This window comes from Oryzias latipes, chromosome 20, assembly GCF_002234675.1.
Source record: "Oryzias latipes chromosome 20, ASM223467v1".
Lineage (NCBI taxonomy): Eukaryota > Metazoa > Chordata > Actinopteri > Beloniformes > Adrianichthyidae > Oryzias > Oryzias latipes.
The window spans coordinates 9,691,881-9,711,733 of NC_019878.2; the positions used below are offsets into that span (position 1 = coordinate 9,691,881).

The 19,853-nt window shown below is 40.1% G+C and overlaps 1 protein-coding gene across 1 annotated transcript; it reads left to right on the forward strand.

Annotated features, from left to right (window-relative positions):
• Positions 1 to 1,923: 1,923 nt before the first annotated feature.
• On the forward strand, positions 1,924 to 9,377 carry LOC101167265. The gene is made up of 10 exons (XM_023950390.1): positions 1,924 to 1,946; positions 2,508 to 2,795; positions 2,900 to 3,187; positions 4,135 to 4,458; positions 4,954 to 5,277; positions 5,774 to 6,097; positions 6,591 to 6,914; positions 7,408 to 7,731; positions 8,228 to 8,551; positions 9,045 to 9,377. The coding sequence occupies exons 2-10, from the start codon at positions 2,534 to 2,536 to the stop codon at positions 9,374 to 9,376; spliced, it is 2,826 nt and encodes a 941-aa protein (XP_023806158.1). The 5' UTR covers positions 1,924 to 1,946; positions 2,508 to 2,533; the 3' UTR covers position 9,377.
• Positions 9,378 to 19,853: the final 10,476 nt, after the last annotated feature.

Below are 19,853 nucleotides of genomic sequence, written 5' to 3' on the forward strand. Positions count from 1 at the left end.
AAAACCATGAAACAGCATAAGACAACAAGTTGCTGGGTGTTTATAATCATTACAGTCAGGTTCAGATGTAAAACAAATCTAGAAGGGGCGGGGCCTGTCCACACACACTGAAATGTTATAAACACAACTGTTGGCTCCAAAAATGCTCACATGTCAACATGTACACAATACAAATATCATTCACACACGCATACGTATACCTTCAAACCAACTAGTGTGAAATATTTCATTCAATCATGCAAAATATTTGTGCAAAGGTGAGCTAACACCTGTGCTTCAGTTCGTATTAATGTTCTTCTAAAATGGATGATGGAATGTAAAAAGGAGGGAGAGTGCCCAGTCATCCCCACACCAAGACCCCCGCCACAGCAGCAGTGGCAGCCAGAACCCCCAACGCCCGCACGGCAGGGGATAAAGAAAAACTGCCCCCCAGGCGATCACATGGTTGCCATTAAAGAAACTAGTTTTTTAGAGAACATGAAATTGATTCAAATCCTGCTTGTGCTTGGATTTTGGGCAAGAACTGTAGGAATTAAGAATGTCCATAAGGGAGAGCTAAACGGTGAATTTCTTTAAAGCCATAGTCAGCATTTTTTGCTGTGTTCACTGAGTGTGCATGGTTTTGTGAGTTAGTGATACTTTCCTGCAGCAGTTGTTTTGGTTGCATTTTTGAGATACTCTAAATTTTTCTTGTTGAGTTTCTCGCAATATCCAATCACCTCTTCTCACGGAAATGAGAAGTCATGCACTTTTATAACATTTCTTTTTATATGGAAAACACAATCAGCAGTTTTAGATAGAATTAAAAGCCACAAAAAGCGCCCTGTTTTAAAGGGAAAAAGAAGATTCTTAAAAAGGAAGTAAGAAATATTTGCTCTCCTTTCTTTTTGCATTCAGATTGGTGACACACAGCAGGAATATCTCGGCCATGTTCACCAAAAAGCAACAAAACTCTCAGTTTCTGACTTTAGGTAAGAGTCAGTTTACAAAATCTGGCTTTCTGAAGATTTAAAATTGTGTCTCTGATTTAATTAAAAAAACGTTTTTTCCCCCAATAATTCAGTCTCATGTCTTATAAGCTCATTTGCCTCAGGTAAGTGTATTCTCCTATTTCCTTTTCATAATTTCAGATCAAAATCACAAACAACTAAAAATAGCCTTTTTGTGATGTGTTTGAAGGTCAGATTAGACTGGTTGGGTCTGGATCGACTCGCTGCTCTGGAAGAGTTGAAGTTTACCACAATGGAATCTGGGGAACAGTCTGTGATGATGACTGGGATTTAAAGGATGCTAAAGTGATCTGCAGACAGTTGTCCTGTGGGCCAGTTCTTCAAGCTCCTGGATCAGCTCATTTTGGTCAAGGATCAGACAAAATCTGGCTGGATAATGTAGCATGTTCAGGCAGTGAAAGCTCATTGACACAGTGTGGTCACAACGGCTATGGAAAACATAACTGTAATCATGGGGAAGATGCTGGTGTCATCTGTTCAGGTAAAGAGACTTCCTAAATTATTGTGAGTTTTATGAAAATCCTTTCCTGACATGCTGTTTAGAGTTTGTGATGCTGTCATCTTCTGCTGAGTCTCTGAACCATTTACAGGGGGAAAAAAGACATTTTTGTGATGTGTTTTAAGATCCGATTAGACTGGTTGGGTTTGGATCGACTCGCTGCTCTGGAAGAGTTGAAGTCCAACACGATGGAGTCTGGGGAACAGTCTGTGATGATGACTGGGGTCTAAATGATGCAAAAGTGGTCTGTAGACAGTTGTTTTGTGGGACAGCTCTTCAAGCTCCTGATTCAGCTCATTTTGGTCAAGGATCAAACCCAATCTGGCTGGATGATGTAGCATGTTCAGGCAGTGAAGGCTCATTAACAGAATGTGGTCACAGAGGTTATGGAACACATAACTGTCATCACGGTGAAGATGCTGGTGTCATCTGTTCAGGTGAGGAGACTTCCTACATTATTGTGAGTTTTATGAAAATCCTTTGCTGTTCCTGATAAGCTGCTCAGAGTTTGTGATGCAGTCATCTTCTCCTCATCTGAGTCTCTGAACCATTTCCAGGAGAAAGAAATAGCCTTTTTGTGATGTGTTTTAAGGTCAGATCAGGCTGGTTGGGTCTGGATCGACTCGCTGCTCTGGAAGAGTTGAAGTCCAACACAGAGGATCCTGGGGAACAGTCTGTGATGATGAATGGGATCTAAATGATGCAAATGTGGTCTGCAGACAGTTGTCCTGTGGGACAGCTCTTCATGCTCCTGGATCAGCTCATTTTGGTCAAGGATCAGGCACAATCTGGCTGGATAATGTGGCCTGTTATGGCAGTGAAAGCTCATTAACAGAGTGTGGTCACAACGATTATGGAGAACATAACTGTAATCACGGTGAAGATGCTGGTGTCATCTGTTCAGGTGAGTCACTGTACTATTTCTTATTTAGAATATCAGCTAGACCAAAAATCACAGTTACGAGTGTTTCAATTTGCTTTAACCAAACTTCCCACAGAAAGTCTTGTAAAGCCCAGCATCTCCATGGATCCTGTTGGAGAGGTCTCCTGGGGTCAGGAACTCAGAATCACCTGTTCCACTGCAGCTGAACTTTTAGGACAAACCTTTTTTCTCCAGAAAAGCTCGGGTTCCTTCAAACAGACACAAATTTCTTCAAGCCGCGCTGCAACCTTCACCATCTCTAAAGTGAATTTTGATCACGACGGATCGTACCAGTGTCACTACGAGAAAACTGTTTCTGGTCAAACGTACACTTCACCTGTAAGTGACCTACGTAACATTATTGGTAAGAAAAATATAATTTCCTATTTATTAAAAATTAAAGCACTGAAAAACATGAGAAAGGAGTCAGATTCACATTTTTTTTTTATATTTTCTGCATTTTTTCAGTGAACGTCCTAAAGCCCAGACTCTCTGTGAGTTCTACTAATGTTTTGTGGGGTCAGAAATTTGCATTCACTTGTTCAATTCCAAATCAAGTCCTTGGTGGAACTTTCATCCTGATGAATACTCAGAGTTCATTTAAAGAGACTCAAACCTCAAGTAGCAATTCTGCCAACTTTGCAATCTCCAAAGCTGACATTGAAAATGAAGGGTCGTACCAGTGTCAGTATCAGAAAAACGCACATCGAACTTTCACTTCTCCATTAAGCAACTCTGTCAGAGTTTCTGTAAACGGTAAGAAATCCACACAATCCGGAAAGTCTTGAAGAACTACATCTCTTTGGCTGAAATATAAATAGTGTTTTTTTGTTCATAAGCTTCTATTTTTTGCAGTTTTCCTCAGTGTAAGAATTTTCTCAACCAAAAACTGAAATGCTATTAAAAAACCTCTTTCTTTGTTGTAGTCAGAGGTTGGAGAACCGGCCTGAAAATAAGAAATTTGTTGTTGCTTTGTTTGTCAAAACACTTCCAGTAACAATCCTGATAAGAGATATTTTGTTGTAGAAATGCCTAATATTAGAAAGAACTTAACCCATCTTTTCAGGCTTAAGGCTGTTTAAGCTCATATTTGTGGACTTACACCAGCATTTGCATCTTTGTTTAAGAAACACCCCAATATTTTGGTATATCCTGGATGATGTCCTGCTTTTTTTATTATTTTTTTTCATAACATTTTTTATTTATTTTTTTAAAAAATTTTTAAATTTAGTTATTTATTTATTTATTTATATTTTTTTAAGGATGTCCTGCTTTTGGTGATGTCAGACATCTTCTTCTGAGTCATAATAAATAGAACAACAGAACAAGCCCACTTCTCTGTGCTGGCTGTCCTGTGATTGGCTCACTGTTCAAAGTTGGAACCTTCCATCTCCTTAATATTCAGAAACACCAACAGATGGAGGGACATTTGGAAATATACTTTAAGCATTAAGAATGTCAATTGGTCTGCATCTTTAAGAAAAATTATTCAAAGCTATTCATAAATTATTCGTTTACAGTAAATTTGGGTTTTCCTTTAATCACAGATGGTCACATATAATTGTATCAATACAAAAAAACTCTGATATTCTGGATTTTGACTTTTGTTCCATAAACAATCTCAAAATGAAACGTACACCTCAAAAACATCTTAGTTGGTTTAATCTACAATGGATGATCTGAAGTATTGTGTGTTTTCACAGTGAGCCTACAGGCGCCCAACATCTCACTAACTTCTCCTGGAGCAGAGTTGGTCTGGGGCCCTGGAGAAGCAGAGATCACTGGTGGTCTGAACTTTACCATCACCTGCTCCATTAACCCTGAATCTCCTCAGGGTCATTTCTTTCTCGTCATTTCTGGATTCAACATGACTACCAACAGCTCAGCAGTCAACAACGCAGCCTCTTTTACCTTTCCTGTGGCCGAGTTAAAACACCAGGGTAACTACAGCTGTTTGTACCAGGTTACCCTGTCTGGACGCACTGTGGCCTCTGCTGAGTCAGCACCCATCACTGTTGTTGTGAGGCGTAAGTAAAGTGAAACACACCAATATAAAACATTTGCAGTTCATAATATGACCACTAGGGGCTGGTTTTTGATAGTCCCACATTTACATTAGTTTTAAAAAGATTGATTCACTGTTTATTGGTTATTGTTCATGGCCATTTAACTATGAATGAAAGATAGGTCAAAAATAAAACAAGCCATGGACAATAGGGTCAGTCAGAAGAAACATACCTGAAGTATTGAGAATGTCTATCGGTCTGCATCTTTAAGTAAAATTATTTCAGACTATTCATAAATAATTCATTTAAAGTATATTTGGGTTTTCCATTAATCACAGGTGGTCACATAAAATCATATCAATACAAAAAAACTCTGTTATTCTGGAATTCTCACTTTCGTCCCATAAACAATCTCAAAATGAAGTGTACACCTCAAAAACATCCTGATTAGTTGGCTTCATCTTCAATGGATGATCTGAAACTCGTAAATTACATCATTGTTTTGTGTTTTCACAGTGAGCCTACAGGCGCCCAACATCTCACTAACTTCTCCTGGTGCAGATTTGGTCTGGGGCCCTGGAGAAGCAGAGATCACTGGTGGTCTGAACTTTACCATCACCTGCTCCATCAACCCTGAATCTCCTCAGGGTCGTTTCTTTCTCGTCATATCTGGATTCAACATGACTACCAACAGCTCAGCAGTCAACAACGCAGCCTCCTTTACCTTTTCTGTGGCCGAGTTAAAACACCATGGTAACTACAGCTGTTTGTACCAGGTTACCCTGTCTGGACGCACCGTGGCCTCTGCTGAGTCAGCACCCATCACTGTTGTTGTGAGGCGTAAGTAAAGTGAAACACACCAATATAAAACATTTGCAGTTCATAATATGACCACTAGGGGCTGGTTTTTGATAGTCCCACATTTACATTAGTTTTAAAAAGATTGATTCACTGTTTATTGGTTATTGTTCATGGCCATTTAACTATGAATGAAAGATAGGTCAAAAATAAAACAAGCCATGGACAATAGGGTCAGTCAAAAGAAACATACCTGAAGCATTAAGAATGTCTATCGCTCTGCATCTTTAAGTGCAAATTATTTCAGACTATACATAAATAACTCATTTACAGTATATTTGGGTTTTCCATTAATCACAGGTGGTCACATAAAATCATATCAATACAAAAAAACTTGGATATTCTGGATTTCTGACTTTCGTCCAATAAACTATCTCAAAATGAAATGTACACCTCAAAAACATCCTGATTAGTTGGCTTCATCTCCAATGGATGATCTGACATTCTTAAATTACCTCATTGTTTTGTGTTTTCACAGTGAGCCTACAGGCGCCCAACATCTCACTAACTTCTCCTGGTGCAGATTTGGTCTGGGGCCCTGGAGAAGCAGAGATCACTGGTGGTCTGAACTTTACCATCACCTGCTCCATTAACCCTAAATCTCCTCATGGTCATTTCTTTCTCATCATTTCTGGATTCAACATGACTACCAACAGCCCAGCAGTCAACAACGCAGCCTCCTTTACCTTTCCTGTGGCAGAGTTAAAACACCAGGGTAACTACAGCTGTTTGTACCAGGTTACCCTGTCTGGACGCACCGTGGCCTCTGCTGAGTCAGCACCCATCACTGTTGTTGTGAAGCGTAAGTAAAGTGAAACACACCAATATAAACATTTGCAGTTCATAATATGACCACTAGGGGCTGGTTTTTGATAATCCCACATTTACATTAGTATGAAAAAGATTGATTCATTGTTTATTGGTTATTGTTCATGGCCATTTAACTATGAATGCAAGATAGGTCAAAAATAAAACAAGCCATGGACAATAGGGTCAGTCAGAAGAAACATACCTGAAGTATTGAGAATGTCTATCGGTCTGCATCTTTAAGTGAAATTATTTCAGACTATACATAAATAACTCATTTACAGTATATTTGGGTTTTCCATTAATCACAGGTGGTCACATAAAATCATATCAATACAAAAAACTTGGATATTCTGGATTTCTGACTTTCGTCCAATAAACTATCTCAAAATGAAATGTACACCTCAAAAACATCCAGATTAGTTGGCTTCATCTTCAATGGATGATCTGAAATTCTTAAATTACATCATTGTTTTGTGTTTTCACAGTGAGCCTACAGGCGCCCAACATCTCACTAACTTCTCCTGGTGCAAAGTTGGTCTGGGGCCCTGGAGAAGCAGAGATCACTGGTGGTCTGAACTTTACCATCGCCTGCTCCATTAACCCTGAATCTCTTCATGGTCATTTCTTTCTCGTCATTTCTGGATTCAACATGACAAGCAACAGCCCAGCAGTCAACAACGCAGCCTCCTTTACCTTTCCTGTGGCAGAGTTAAAACACCAGGGTAACTACAGCTGTTTGTACAAGGTTACCCTGTCTGGACGCACCGTAGCCTCTGCTGAGTCAGCACCCATCACTGTTGTTGTGAGGCGTAAGTAAAGTGAAGCATACCAATAAAAACATTTGCAGTTCATAATATGACCACTAGGGAATGGTTTTGGATGGTCCCACATTTACATTAGTATGAAAAAGATTGATTCATTGTTTATTGGTTACTGTTCATGCCAATTTAACTATGAATGCAAGATAGGACAAAAATAAAACAAGCCATGGACAATTGGGTCAGTCAGAAGAAACATACCTGAAGTATTAAGAATGTCTATCGCTCTGCATCTTTAAGTGAAATTATTTCAGACTATTCATAAATAACTCATTTACAATATATTTGGGTTTTCCATTAATCACAGGTGGTCACATAAAATCATATCAATACAAAAAACTTGGAGATTCTGGATTTCTGACTTTTGTCCCATAAACAATCTCAAAATGAAATGTACACCTCAAAAACATCCAGATTAGTTGGCTTCATCTTCAATGGATGATCTGAAACTCGTAAATTACATCATTGTTTTGTATTTTCACAGTGAGCCTACAGGCGCCCAACATCTCACTAACTTCTCCTGGAGCAGAGTTGGTCTGGGGCCCTGGAGAAGCAGAGATCACTGGACGTCTGAACTTTACCATCACCTGCTCCATCAACCCTGAATCTCCTCATGGTCATTTCTTTCTCGTCATATCTGGATTCAACATTACTACCAACAGCTCAGCAGTCAACAACGCAGCCTCCTTTACCTTTTCTGTGGCAGAGTTAAAACACCAGGGTAACTACAGCTGTTTGTACCAGGTTACCCTGTCTGGACGCACTGTGGCCTCTGCTGAGTCAGCACCCATCACTGTTGTTGTGAGGCGTAAGTAAAGTGAAACACACCAATATAAAACATTTGCAGTTCATAATATGACCACTAGGGGCTGGTTTTTGATAGTCCCACATTTACATTAGTTTTAAAAAGATTGATTCACTGTTTATTGGTTATTGTTCATGGCCATTTAACTATGAAGGAAAGATAGGTCAAAAATAAAACAAGCCATGGACAATAGGGTCAGTCAAAAGAAACATACCTGAAGCATTAAGAATGTCTATCGCTCTGCATCTTTAAGTGCAAATTATTTCAGACTATACATAAATAACTCATTTACAGTATATTTGGGTTTTCCATTAATCACAAGTGGTCACATAAAATCATATCAATACAAAAAAACTTGGATATTCTGGATTTCTGACTTCCGTCCAATAAACTATCTCAAAATGAAATGTACACCTCAAAAACATCCTGATTAGTTGGCTTCATCTCCAATGGATGATCTGACATTCTTAAATTACCTCATTGTTTTGTGTTTTCACAGTGAGCCTACAGGCGCCCAACATCTCACTAACTTCTCCTGGTGCAGATTTGGTCTGGGGCCCTGGAGAAGCAGAGATCACTGGTGGTCTGAACTTTACCATCACCTGCTCCATTAACCCTAAATCTCCTCATGGTCATTTCTTTCTCATCATTTCTGGATTCAACATGACTACCAACAGCCCAGCAGTCAACAACGCAGCCTCCTTTACCTTTCCTGTGGCAGAGTTAAAACACCAGGGTAACTACAGCTGTTTGTACCAGGTTACCCTGTCTGGACGCACCGTGGCCTCTGCTGAGTCAGCACCCATCACTGTTGTTGTGAAGCGTAAGTAAAGTGAAACACACCAATATAAACATTTGCAGTTCATAATATGACCACTAGGGGCTGGTTTTTGATAATCCCACATTTACATTAGTATGAAAAAGATTGATTCATTGTTTATTGGTTATTGTTCATGGCCATTTAACTATGAATGCAAGATAGGTCAAAAATAAAACAAGCCATGGACAATAGGGTCAGTCAGAAGAAACATACCTGAAGTATTGAGAATGTCTATCGGTCTGCATCTTTAAGTGAAATTATTTCAGACTATACATAAATAACTCATTTACAGTATATTTGGGTTTTCCATTAATCACAGGTGGTCACATAAAATCATATCAATACAAAAAACTTGGATATTCTGGATTTCTGACTTTCGTCCAATAAACTATCTCAAAATGAAATGTATACCTCAAAAACATCCAGATTAGTTGGCTTCATCTTCAATGGATGATCTGAAATTCTTAAATTACATCATTGTTTTGTGTTTTCACAGTGAGCCTACAGGCGCCCAACATCTCACTAACTTCTCCTGGTGCAAAGTTGGTCTGGGGCCCTGGAGAAGCAGAGATCACTGGTGGTCTGAACTTTACCATCGCCTGCTCCATTAACCCTGAATCTCTTCATGGTCATTTCTTTCTCGTCATTTCTGGATTCAACATGACAAGCAACAGCCCAGCAGTCAACAACGCAGCCTCCTTTACCTTTCCTGTGGCAGAGTTAAAACACCATGGTAACTACAGCTGTTTGTACCAGGTTACCCTGTCTGGACGCACCGTAGCCTCTGCTGAGTCAGCACCCATCACTGTTGTTGTGAGGCGTAAGTAAAGAGAAACACGCCAATAAAAACATTTGCAGTTCAAAATATGACCACTAGGGGCTGGTTTTGGATGGTCCCACATTTACATTAGTATGAAAAAGATTGATTCATTGTTTGATGGTTATTGTTCATGCCAATTTAACTATGAATGCAAGAAAGGACAAAAATAAAACAAGCCATGGACAATCGGGTCAGTCAGAAGAAACATACCTGAAGCATTAAGAATGTCTATCGCTCTGCATCTTTAAGTGAAATTATTTCAGACTATTCATGAATAACTCATTTACAGTAAATTTGGGTTTTCCCTTAGTCACAGGTGGTCACTGTAAATTTGGGGTTTTCCATTAATCACAGGTGGTCACATAAAATCGTACCAATACAAGAAAAAACTCTGATATTCTGGACTTTGACTTCAGTCCCATAAACAATCTCAAAATGAAATGTACACCTCAAAAACATCCTGATTAGTTGGCTTTATCTCCAATGGATGATCTGAAACTCTTAAATTACCTCATTGTTTTGTGTTTTCACAGTGAGCCTACAGGCGCCCAACATCTCACTAACTTCTCCTGGTGCAGAGTTGGTCTGGGGTCCTGGAGAAGCAGAGATCACTGGTGGTCTGAACTTTACCATCACCTGCTCCATTAACCCTGAATCTCCTCAGGGTCATTTCTTTCTCATCATTTCTGGATTCAACATGACTACCAACAGCCCAGCAGTCAACAACGCAGCGTCCTTTACCTTTCCTGTGGCAGAGTTAAAACACCAGGGTAACTACATCTGTTTGTACCAGGTTACCCTGTCTGGACGCACCGTGGCCTCTGCTGAGTCAGCACCCATCACTGTTGTTGTGAGGAGTAAGATGCAGCAACAAATAATTACAAAAAAAAACAGTAAGTTGCCAGTTTACAGTTTGATTTAACTTAATTGATTTCCATCATTGTAGTTGACCCATCTACTGGTTTATTCTTAATATTAGTCATATGCACCTGTACGGGACGGGGTTGAGCATGGTAGAGTAAATTCCACTAAGCTTTCTTTGGAATCTTTTATGACTTGGACCAAACACTTTGGTTTGACTAGATTTTGTGCCATTTTGATATTTTTATTCAAATTTTTCCAAATGCTTCTAACTTTACTAAGCTTTAACCCCTTGTTCATGTTTCCCAACAAAAAGCATTTATTTCTCCTTGACTGATCTAAAACTGTAAAATATTGTCTCTTCCAGAATCTTTGCTGCTGCTGATCTGTGCAGTATTTGGTAGAACCCTGTTCCTGTTGCTTTTTGTCTTGTTCCTGGTCTATCTTGTCCACAGGAGAAGCAAACAACCCAAACAGCCAGTGGTTCTTTTCCAGACTCAAAGTGTGTGTTCATGAAGTTTCCAAAAGTTTAGATTTACTATTTGATAAAGGGGCCATTTAACTGTGCTTTTTGTGTTTCAGGGTTCACCAGAGAGGACAGAGGGATTTGTGAGGCAGAAGCAGATGAAGGCAAAGGAAATGATTATGGAGATGAGACAAATCTCTATGAAGAATGTAGTCCACCATCCTTCAAAGAGTGTATGAGTGCTAAGAGTGAAAAACAAACAAAGGAAAAAGAGGAAGAGAACAAAGAAACCAGCAATGACGAAAACTATTGTAACAATGTAATTTTGCCTGTCCAGTAAACTGTTCAGATATGGTTTAATCTGGCTCTGATTTAGGATTTTCAGCTTTGTAAGGTTTGTTCCCAGATCCAAGACTTTTGCTTAACCCTTTAACACCAGAGCTTTAGTTCCAGTGTTGACATTCTATGACTTACTTTGACTCTTTAACCATTTATGTAATAAACATAATTGCAACAGATTCTGTAATTGACAAAGCATCTTATTACTGATATGCAACACTTAATGACTGTTGCTTCAGATTCTGTTGGAATTATGTGTATTGCGTAAAATGTTGAGGACTTGTGGTAGTTCAAGAAGGATGTAATTTCAAGTCACCTGTGATAAAGAGTTGTCGCTTTAACACAGAACCTTCAAAATGTGCTGCAATATTAAAATGTTTATGCAACAAATTCAAACCAACTGACTCTAATAAGAAGAAAATCAGCAATCTGCTTTACTCCGCCTTAGAATCTGCTGGAATCACATTATTGTGTAAAGGGTCAAAAAGTTGAAGTAATTTGGAAAGCGTGTGCTATTTCAGTCAGACAACTTATGCTATAGATATAGCTTTATTTCCCATATGATTTCTTTTAGGTTGGCAGAAGGCTCTGATCAGATACAATAAAACAAATTCTCCATATAGAAAACTTCGGGTACAGAACTACCCCTAACGGAGCTCATAGGTGGAAATAGATGAAGAGGGCGTAAAGCGCAAAACTAGTTCTCAAGTAGGACACGGAATAGATGAGTTCATTGGGCTGAATCGCCTGTTGGGAGGTGTAAACGCACTGCTGAGCTCCCTGGCTGAAATTCTCCCAGGGTTGTTCATGTCCTTTTGTTGCCAATAGCTCTGGTGGTAAAGGTTAAACACAAATACCTTAAAGATGGACATGTCTCATTTCATCAAACTTTAATCATCTCATCCAGAAAACAACAGCAAATAACAGAATATGGTTTGTATTGGCAGAAAGGATTATTTAACTTTTGTTTTAGAGCACAACACATATAAACATACTGTTCCTATCAAATCTCTCATAATTTTAAATTGAAGATAGAAAGTAAATATTTTATGTGCTAAATACGTTTTTTTTTTCTTTAAGATTCTTACATTAATTTTTTATTTTGTTTCCTCTATTTTGGTTTTATTTTATTGCTTTTAAAACTTTACTAGTTTACATTAAGTCTATCAATTTCAGGGCCTATTCTTCTATGCATACCTTTAAGAGCTGTGATGTTTTGGGGCTGTTGCTGAGCAACACAGATCTTCGACTCCCTCTCCACAGGTTCCTCTGTTGAACTGAGGTCTTAAAACTGGCTTGGTCACTCAAGACCTCCTGCTGGACTAATTTCGCCTCAAACTGATGGTGGACATCAGTTTGTGTCTGGATTTTCCATCAAGCTTTTGGGATTAAAAAACGTTGTGTATTTTATTTCATTAGTAAATGTTCAAAACAGTTAAAAAAACAAAATTAAAATAAAGTATAGTTATACAACTCTTCAAAACTTTCATCATATACACTGTACATGCATTATTAGAAAAAAAGAAAAACTCCTGAACTACAAATTGAAGTAGAGAATTTAATGTTTTTGTCAGGAACAAACCATTACTGGATAAGATCAGTTTGAGCTCTGGGTTTTTATATATCAATGACCAGCTATAGTGCTTTAATCAGGACTGTAAGACTCCACTGCAGGCCATGTGTTCCAGGAACCCCAGCACATGGTCAACCTTACTTCCCTAGGCTTAGTGTGCCCACAGTTCCCTTGTGAACACAACCAGGTTCTCTCCCTTTCTGATTGTCAATGGAAATCACCCACCAGGAGTAGTTGGCATCTGCATCTGGTAGAGTAGCCATGGTACAGCATTATCAACTGACTTGATGGAGTTTCTGGAGAAAGTTAATAACCCAGTTGAATTGGTATAATCCTGACCAGCCATGTTGTCTGTATGGCAGCCAGACTTGGGAGGGGGACAATGACACAGTTTATCTGCTGTGGTGCAGTGGTAGAACCCTACAATAGAGGTGTCAAAATTTTACGTTATTGCAATTGAATAAATACAGACAATTCAGTCCTTTTTTAAAAATTGCATAAATTTCATTTTACATAACTCACTGCTGGATGGCTCAGTTGTATGCAGGACTGGCACTTGGGAAACCAGGGTGGCGTTGAGCTCAATCCAGTGTGGGTCCTTTGGCAAGACCCTTTACGCTACTGCCAAACTATGTAGCCACAAGGGGGCCCAATTGTGGGTCTCTCTGTGCCGGTTCTCAGCCCGAATAAAATACAGGGTTGTGTCAGGACGTGACAAAACCAAACCAAATGTCGGAATCAGTGAAAGCTGATTTGCTGTGGCGACCCCTGAAGGGATATGCCTAAAGAAAACAAATCTCCTTTACCATAAGTATTGTGGTTTTCTCAAATAGAGTATAAAATAAGGCTCCAACTATTTGCTTAAATTCATTTTTATCGGAACTCAGCTGAAATATGTGGAATAAGGTCAACATATGCACTATGGTAGGCCATTAATAAAAAGTTTATGATACATATTTTTTGGGATTGCGCAGAAGTGACTCTGCTTTTTGTTAATGTGTTAAATTAGAGCACTCTAAACCTAATAGTTTTTTCCTCTAAAGTTCAGGATTTACAATAATATCCCTTGTTGATGTAAAAGTAAAATCTGGCAGTCTGTTCTAATAGAAAAACTTCATGAAGCCACTTTTTTAGATGTATTTTCATATTTTACTGCACCACAATGTCACCAATTTAAATAAAATGTCTCAAATTGAGGCTTTTACAGCAACAACTATGTCAGATTAAAATTAGATTAATTAATCACAAATCACTATTACTTGCACAAAAATGATCACATGACAGCAAAACCCTGTCATACTTCTGATTGTTTGAAGTTAATGCCATGTATGATGGGGAGCCACCATCAGTGTGTAATTGTGTGTGTGCATGGGTGAATGGGACTGTGATTGTGCATGTATTCTGTGCTTTTGGTCTCAATCAGGATAGAAAAGCCTTCATGTGTATAAAACTTAAGCCATTTACATAATTTTTTGTTTCTCATCTCCTTTTTTCCATGAGGTGTTGGTGCATTCCTAACAGCAAACAATGGAAAACCACAGCTGGGACATGACCCTTTTGACTGAAACTAAATTGCAAGAGTCTGCCTTAAATCCATCACTCCAAAAATCCCACTTAAACTGCTCTTTTTTTTCATTGAAAATATATTTTTTTCTTAATTAGGTAGGACTTTATCAACAGCTTTTCATGACACATGATAAACTTATTAATTACACAAGAGCATTGTTCTAAAAGCTTTGTGACCTGGCTCCTTATTCTGCCGGAAGTAGCCATCAAGATATGGTACACTGTAGTCATGAAGGGATGGACGTGGTCAGCAACAATACTCAGGAAGGCTGTGGCATTGTAACTATAACCCTCCCTTACTGATACTTCTCTGGGGACCCCGAGGTTTTGCATTGTGTTTGTGATGTTGATGAGAGGAAGCGTCACACGGAGCTTCAGAAACAACAGTTGGTTCAGGGATTGCAGTTGAGGTGAAGACCAAATAGAACAAGCCAGGTATTCATTTTGTTCCCAGAGGAACTCAGGTTCACAAACGCGGGTGGTTTCTCATCCAAGCTCGGGTCCTCTACCAGAGGTCTGGGATCATTGACAATGTGACACACCCTCTGCATGAGGCCTTCGGTAAGAGGAAGAGCAGCTTCAGCAGCAGACTCTTATCCCAACGCTGCACCACGGACAGACTTAGAGAGTCTTTTGTCCCACGAGCCATCAGACTGCACAACACTCTGTGTTGAGAGCTTTTACTTTTGTATTTGATTAAGCCGAATTTCTGGGAAACTTGACTTGTTTTTAAAATTGTTCATACTTTTTTTTAACTTTTTTATCCTTTTAGATTTTTTGTGTTTTTATTTGTTTTTGGAATGATTGTGTATTTTAAGTATGGGCAGCTGGCCAATTAAAATTTCTTTTGGGATCATTAAAGTCTGTCTGTCTGTCTGTCTATCTTTCTTTCCAGGTATCTGTTGTAGCCACTCCTCCAGCTTGGGGATTACTGCCCCGAGTGCTCCAATTACCACAGGCACCACTGTCACCTTCACTTTCAATGCTTTCTCCAGTTCTTCTCTGAGTCCCTGGTATTTCTGCAGTTTCTCGTGTTCCTTCTTCCTGATGTCCGTCACACTAGTACAGTAACTCAGCCTCATTCGTTTGATTTTTTTTTGTTTTTCTGTTGACATTTTTATAAAATCTGCCAGTAAGCTCTGAAAACGAGAAGTACATTTGTGCTGTAGCCCAGTTTAAAAAAAATAATTTTTTTTTAAGCTATTTTTATTTTTGGATTTCCCTATTGCCAAGTTGTGATCACTTTTCCTTCCGGCTTTAAGGACCCACTCCATTAAAAATCATGTTTTTTGTTGTTTTTAACATGTTCTTTTTTCACATGTCTTACAATGGAGGACATATAAAAAGAAAATTAAACTTAAAATTGCATTTCTATGTGACGAAGAAGCCAGAAGCATCTGGCTCAAAACTGTATGGCTGGATAACTCCAGTATCGCTTCAGCATTTTTATAAGTTGCACTGCTAATTTCAGGTTGGGGTTGTGAGGGGCTGTAAGCTAGCGGGAGAAGGTGTCAACGGAGGATTGATGGGTAAACGGGTCTGGTTTACTTTGCGCCAACAGTGCCATCCACAACCCAGAGGCAAATTTTTTAATAAACTCCAGCTGCTCTATAGAAACTATGTCCTACAAAACAACAGATTTTTTTATTTTGGCTTAAAACTGCATAATAATAAAACACCATTTTAAACACTTTTTACAATAGATCAAAATAGGATTAGAGAGGAACTTTAAAGTTCAATTATAATAGTTGAAAGATACAACCCGTCTTAGATAAAGTTGATAGTTTTCTGGTACTTTAGTTATGTTTCCCCAATGGGATCGTTGACGTTGCTTTGGTTGTTCCAGATTATGTGTTTAACCACAACTAAAGTTTGTTCCCATATGAAAATGTTTTTTAATACAGATTTAATACAAATGGAATTTGGGCCCGTGACGTACTTCAACGCTTAACTGTGGATTTGAGTTCGACACCCTTAGTCTTGACCAGATGGCACCAACAATCATGTCATGTTCAAAGTCATTTAAATCCCCAGTCATGGTGCCTCTGTCAGCTTTCCTCCCCCTACCCTTTCTGCTTGGCTCCTGTTTTCTCTCAACTGTGTAACGCTGATCCATCCTCCGCTACTGGGGTGTCTCCGTTTGAGGCCGCCCTCGGGTACTCACCACCTCTGTTTCCGTCCCAGGAATTCGATTTGGCGGTGCCGTCGGTCCAGCAACACCTCCAGCATTGTCTGCGCGTCAGACCAGGGCTGCTCTCCTCCGCACCAAAGAGAGCAACTGCCACATCGCCAATCGACACAGGGTGGTGGGACCCACTTACCAGCCTAGACAGAGGGTCTGGCTCTCGGCGTGGAACATCCCCCTCCAAGCCCTCTACCGGAAACTGGCTCCCAGATACATCGAGATTGACAGGATCATCAATCCTACCTGTGTCCGTCTTAAACTTCCGGCTGCTCTCAAGGTACACCCTTCAATCCATGTCTCCCAAATTAAACCGGTCATTCACAGTCCTCAGTGCCCGCCGTCCGCTTCCCTTCCATCCGCCCGTGTCATTGACGGCGCCCCCGCCTTCAAGGTTAGTCGGGTATTGGATGTCCGACGCCGGGTCAGTGGATGCCAGTTCTTGGTCGACTGGGAGGGTTACGGTCCTGAGGAATGGTCCTGGATCTCCCGCTCCTTCATCCTGGCCCCCTCCCTGATCGAAGACTTTTACCTGGCCCACCCCGATCGGCTTCCTGGACCACCCGGAGGCCGTCGTTGGGGGGGGGGGGGGGGGGTACTGTCATGGTGCCTCTGTCATCTCTCCTTCCCCTCCCCTCTCTGCTTGGCTCCAGATTCCTCTCAGCTGTATCTACTCATCTCATCAACCACCAGACCTTCAAAAGGAGATCAAGAACCAGTATTCATCGCCAGTTGGTTGCCCCTGATGGTGCCTAGTTTGGTCTCATGTCTAGTCTAGTCCATGTGCTCATGCTCTCGTCTAACGTTGTTTATGCCTCGCCTTCAGGACCTTCATATCATGAGTGGACACCTGAGTCGCCTGTTCACCTTAGACGAAGAACCTCACGGAGTTCCAAGAACCTCATGCAACACCACAAGCCAATTCTGACCTCCAGCAACGCCATGAGCCATAGCTACTTCCAGCAACTTCACCCGCTGCTCTCCAGCCAAATCAAGATCTCAAGCAACTCCGAATAACATTAAAACTTTACTTACCAACTTACTCACCTTGTGTTTTCCTTCCTTCTTGGGTCTGCCTCGCCTAGCTTGCCATGACATCCTCTTTCTTCCTCATTCTGATGCTCAGTTTGAGCTGCAGCAGGTTGTCTTGACCATGTCTACTTGCCTAAATGGATTGAGCTGCTTGGCTGATGAGAAATTTTCATTAACAAGCCGCTGGACTGGTGTGCCATAAAAACTGCTCAGTGAGTGTAAGTTGCATTTGCTTCTTTCTTTGGGTGTTGGTTTTTTTAGGTTACCCACCTATGGGACAAATACAAGGCTTTAAACCAGCACCACGCCAACTGATAAAGTCACTTAGATGAGTGGTGAAATGTATCAAAAAAGAAGACTTTAAGTCCAGATGCCATGATCCAATTTCAAAACATTTATTGGAAGTGCTAATTCTTTTGAATATTAGGATTTCATATTTGTATATTCTACAGGACTGTATTAAATATTTTTATGACAGAGAAAAAGGTATTCTTCAATTCAATTCAATTCAATTTTATTTGTATAGCCCAAATTCACAACAACAGTTGTATCAACAATTGTAAGGTAAACATACAATCAAAAAGGATCATAAATGCATTGAATTCATTTGGATAATACTAAACTTTAACTAAACAGACTAAACTAAACTGGATATCCCTGCCCTTAGACCTCCCTTTCGCGGTAAGGAAAAACTCTGTCCCCCAGAACGGACAGACGATGTTCCAGAACTCTTAGAGAATAATTAGCTTATCTAACGCTACAACTACATATTTAAAGTCCAGCAGATGATCTTCATGCAGATGAAGTTGGGGGACGGCTGGGGGTGCGAGACGAGCCAGAGACAGGATCCACAGCCAAGTGTAGGAGCGGTAGATGCAAGCCAGAGACGAGGTACACGGTTAGGTACAGAAGCACGAATGATCCAACTGAAATCTGGAAGTGACAATAAGCCTGTCGAAAGAAGAATGTTTTAAGTCTTACTTTGAATGTATAAACTGTGTCGGCCTCTCTTACATAAGCTAAAATCTCAAATATTTTTTAAATTCAATTTTTATTTGATTCTTTTTTTCTAATTGATATTCATTTTTGTCTATAGGCATTGCATTGTGAAGTGTTGTATTAGCAAAGACAAAAAAAAAGCCTTTTTATACCTAATTTTAATGCTAAGTGACCAAATGAATTAAAATAAAATAATAATAATAATAATTAAATAACAGTGAATCTAAAGGGCTGCAGAACTATAGTAAAGTTCAGGTAGTTGTTAAATTGACTCACCTTTAACCCTTGTGCTAAACTAGGCACTTTAACAATCAGAGACAGTGCACTGAACTTCTTTCTTCAATGATTTGTGATCTTCATTGGTTTCTGTGAATTACATGTAATCCTCTTCAACTTTATCCACCTTTGTCATGGTAAGGAGAACACGTCAATGTAAGGGTGGGGACATAGGATAGCACAGGGGTTAAGGTAGCGTCAGAACCAAGAGAGGACAAGTGCCTACACATGGAGTTGGATTTTGATCTAGAGGGCAAATATGTCACATAAATTTACAGAATGTTTTTTTTTTTTTTTTACTTGTCCTGTCCAACAGCTGAGTAAACAGATGGGAGCTGAAGGCCTCTTGTGTTGGACATGTTTTATTTTAACAATAGGGGTTATGATTCTTCAGACAAACCAGAGGTATGTCTGAATAAACCCCTTTTGTAATCAAGGCCAAACCTTATTCATTTTAGTCATATTTAAAAATCTTTTGTGTTGGACGGAAAAGGTAATGAGGGAAGAAGAGAGAGGGATGTTAGAGTGTGTGTGTGGGGGGGGTGGGGGGTGGGGGGTAGGAGGGTGATTATAGAAGGGGGGGCATAAAACCATGAAGCAGCATAAGACAACAAGTTGCTGGATGTTTATAATCATTACAATCAGGTTCAGATGTAAATCTAAAAGGGGCGGGGCCTGTCCACACACACACTGAAATGTTGTAACTATACCTGTTGGCTCCAAAAATGTTCGCATGTCAACATGTACACAATACAAATAATGTTCCCACACGCATACTTATGCCTTCAAACCAACTAGTGTGAAATATTTCATTCAACCACGCAAAATATTAGAGCAAAGGTGAGCTAACACCTGTGCTCAAGTAAGTGTTTATGTTCTTCTAAAATGGATGATGGAATGTAAAAATAAGGGAGAGTGCCCACTCATTCCCACATCAAGACCCCTGCCACAGCAGCAGTGGCAGCTAGAACCCCCCCCAACACCTGCATGGCAGCGGATAAAGAACAAACGCCCCCCGGGTGATCACATCCGCCACCTAGGCCAGGGTCTGCAGGACCGCTACAGGGGTCCCCACTGCCAGAGAGCAGGGGAAGCATGGGGGGACAGAGTGCAAGCTCCAGCCCAACCAGAAGACTAGCCCCTCCGGCACGCCTGGAGGGCCCGATGTGGGGCCCCGCCCCAGGAGAGTAC

Bases quoted from the DNA above. Each gene is read 5' to 3' on its own strand.
- LOC101167265 (XM_023950390.1), top strand. From the start codon at position 2,534: ATGGATCCTGTTGGAGAGGTCTCCTGGGGTCAGGAACTCAGAATCACC. The intron at 2,796-2,899 runs GTAAGAAAAATA...GCATTTTTTCAG, and splicing joins TGACCTACGTAACATTATTG to TGAACGTCCTAAAGCCCAGA. The intron at 6,098-6,590 runs GTAAGTAAAGTG...GTGTTTTCACAG, and splicing joins CATCACTGTTGTTGTGAAGC to TGAGCCTACAGGCGCCCAAC.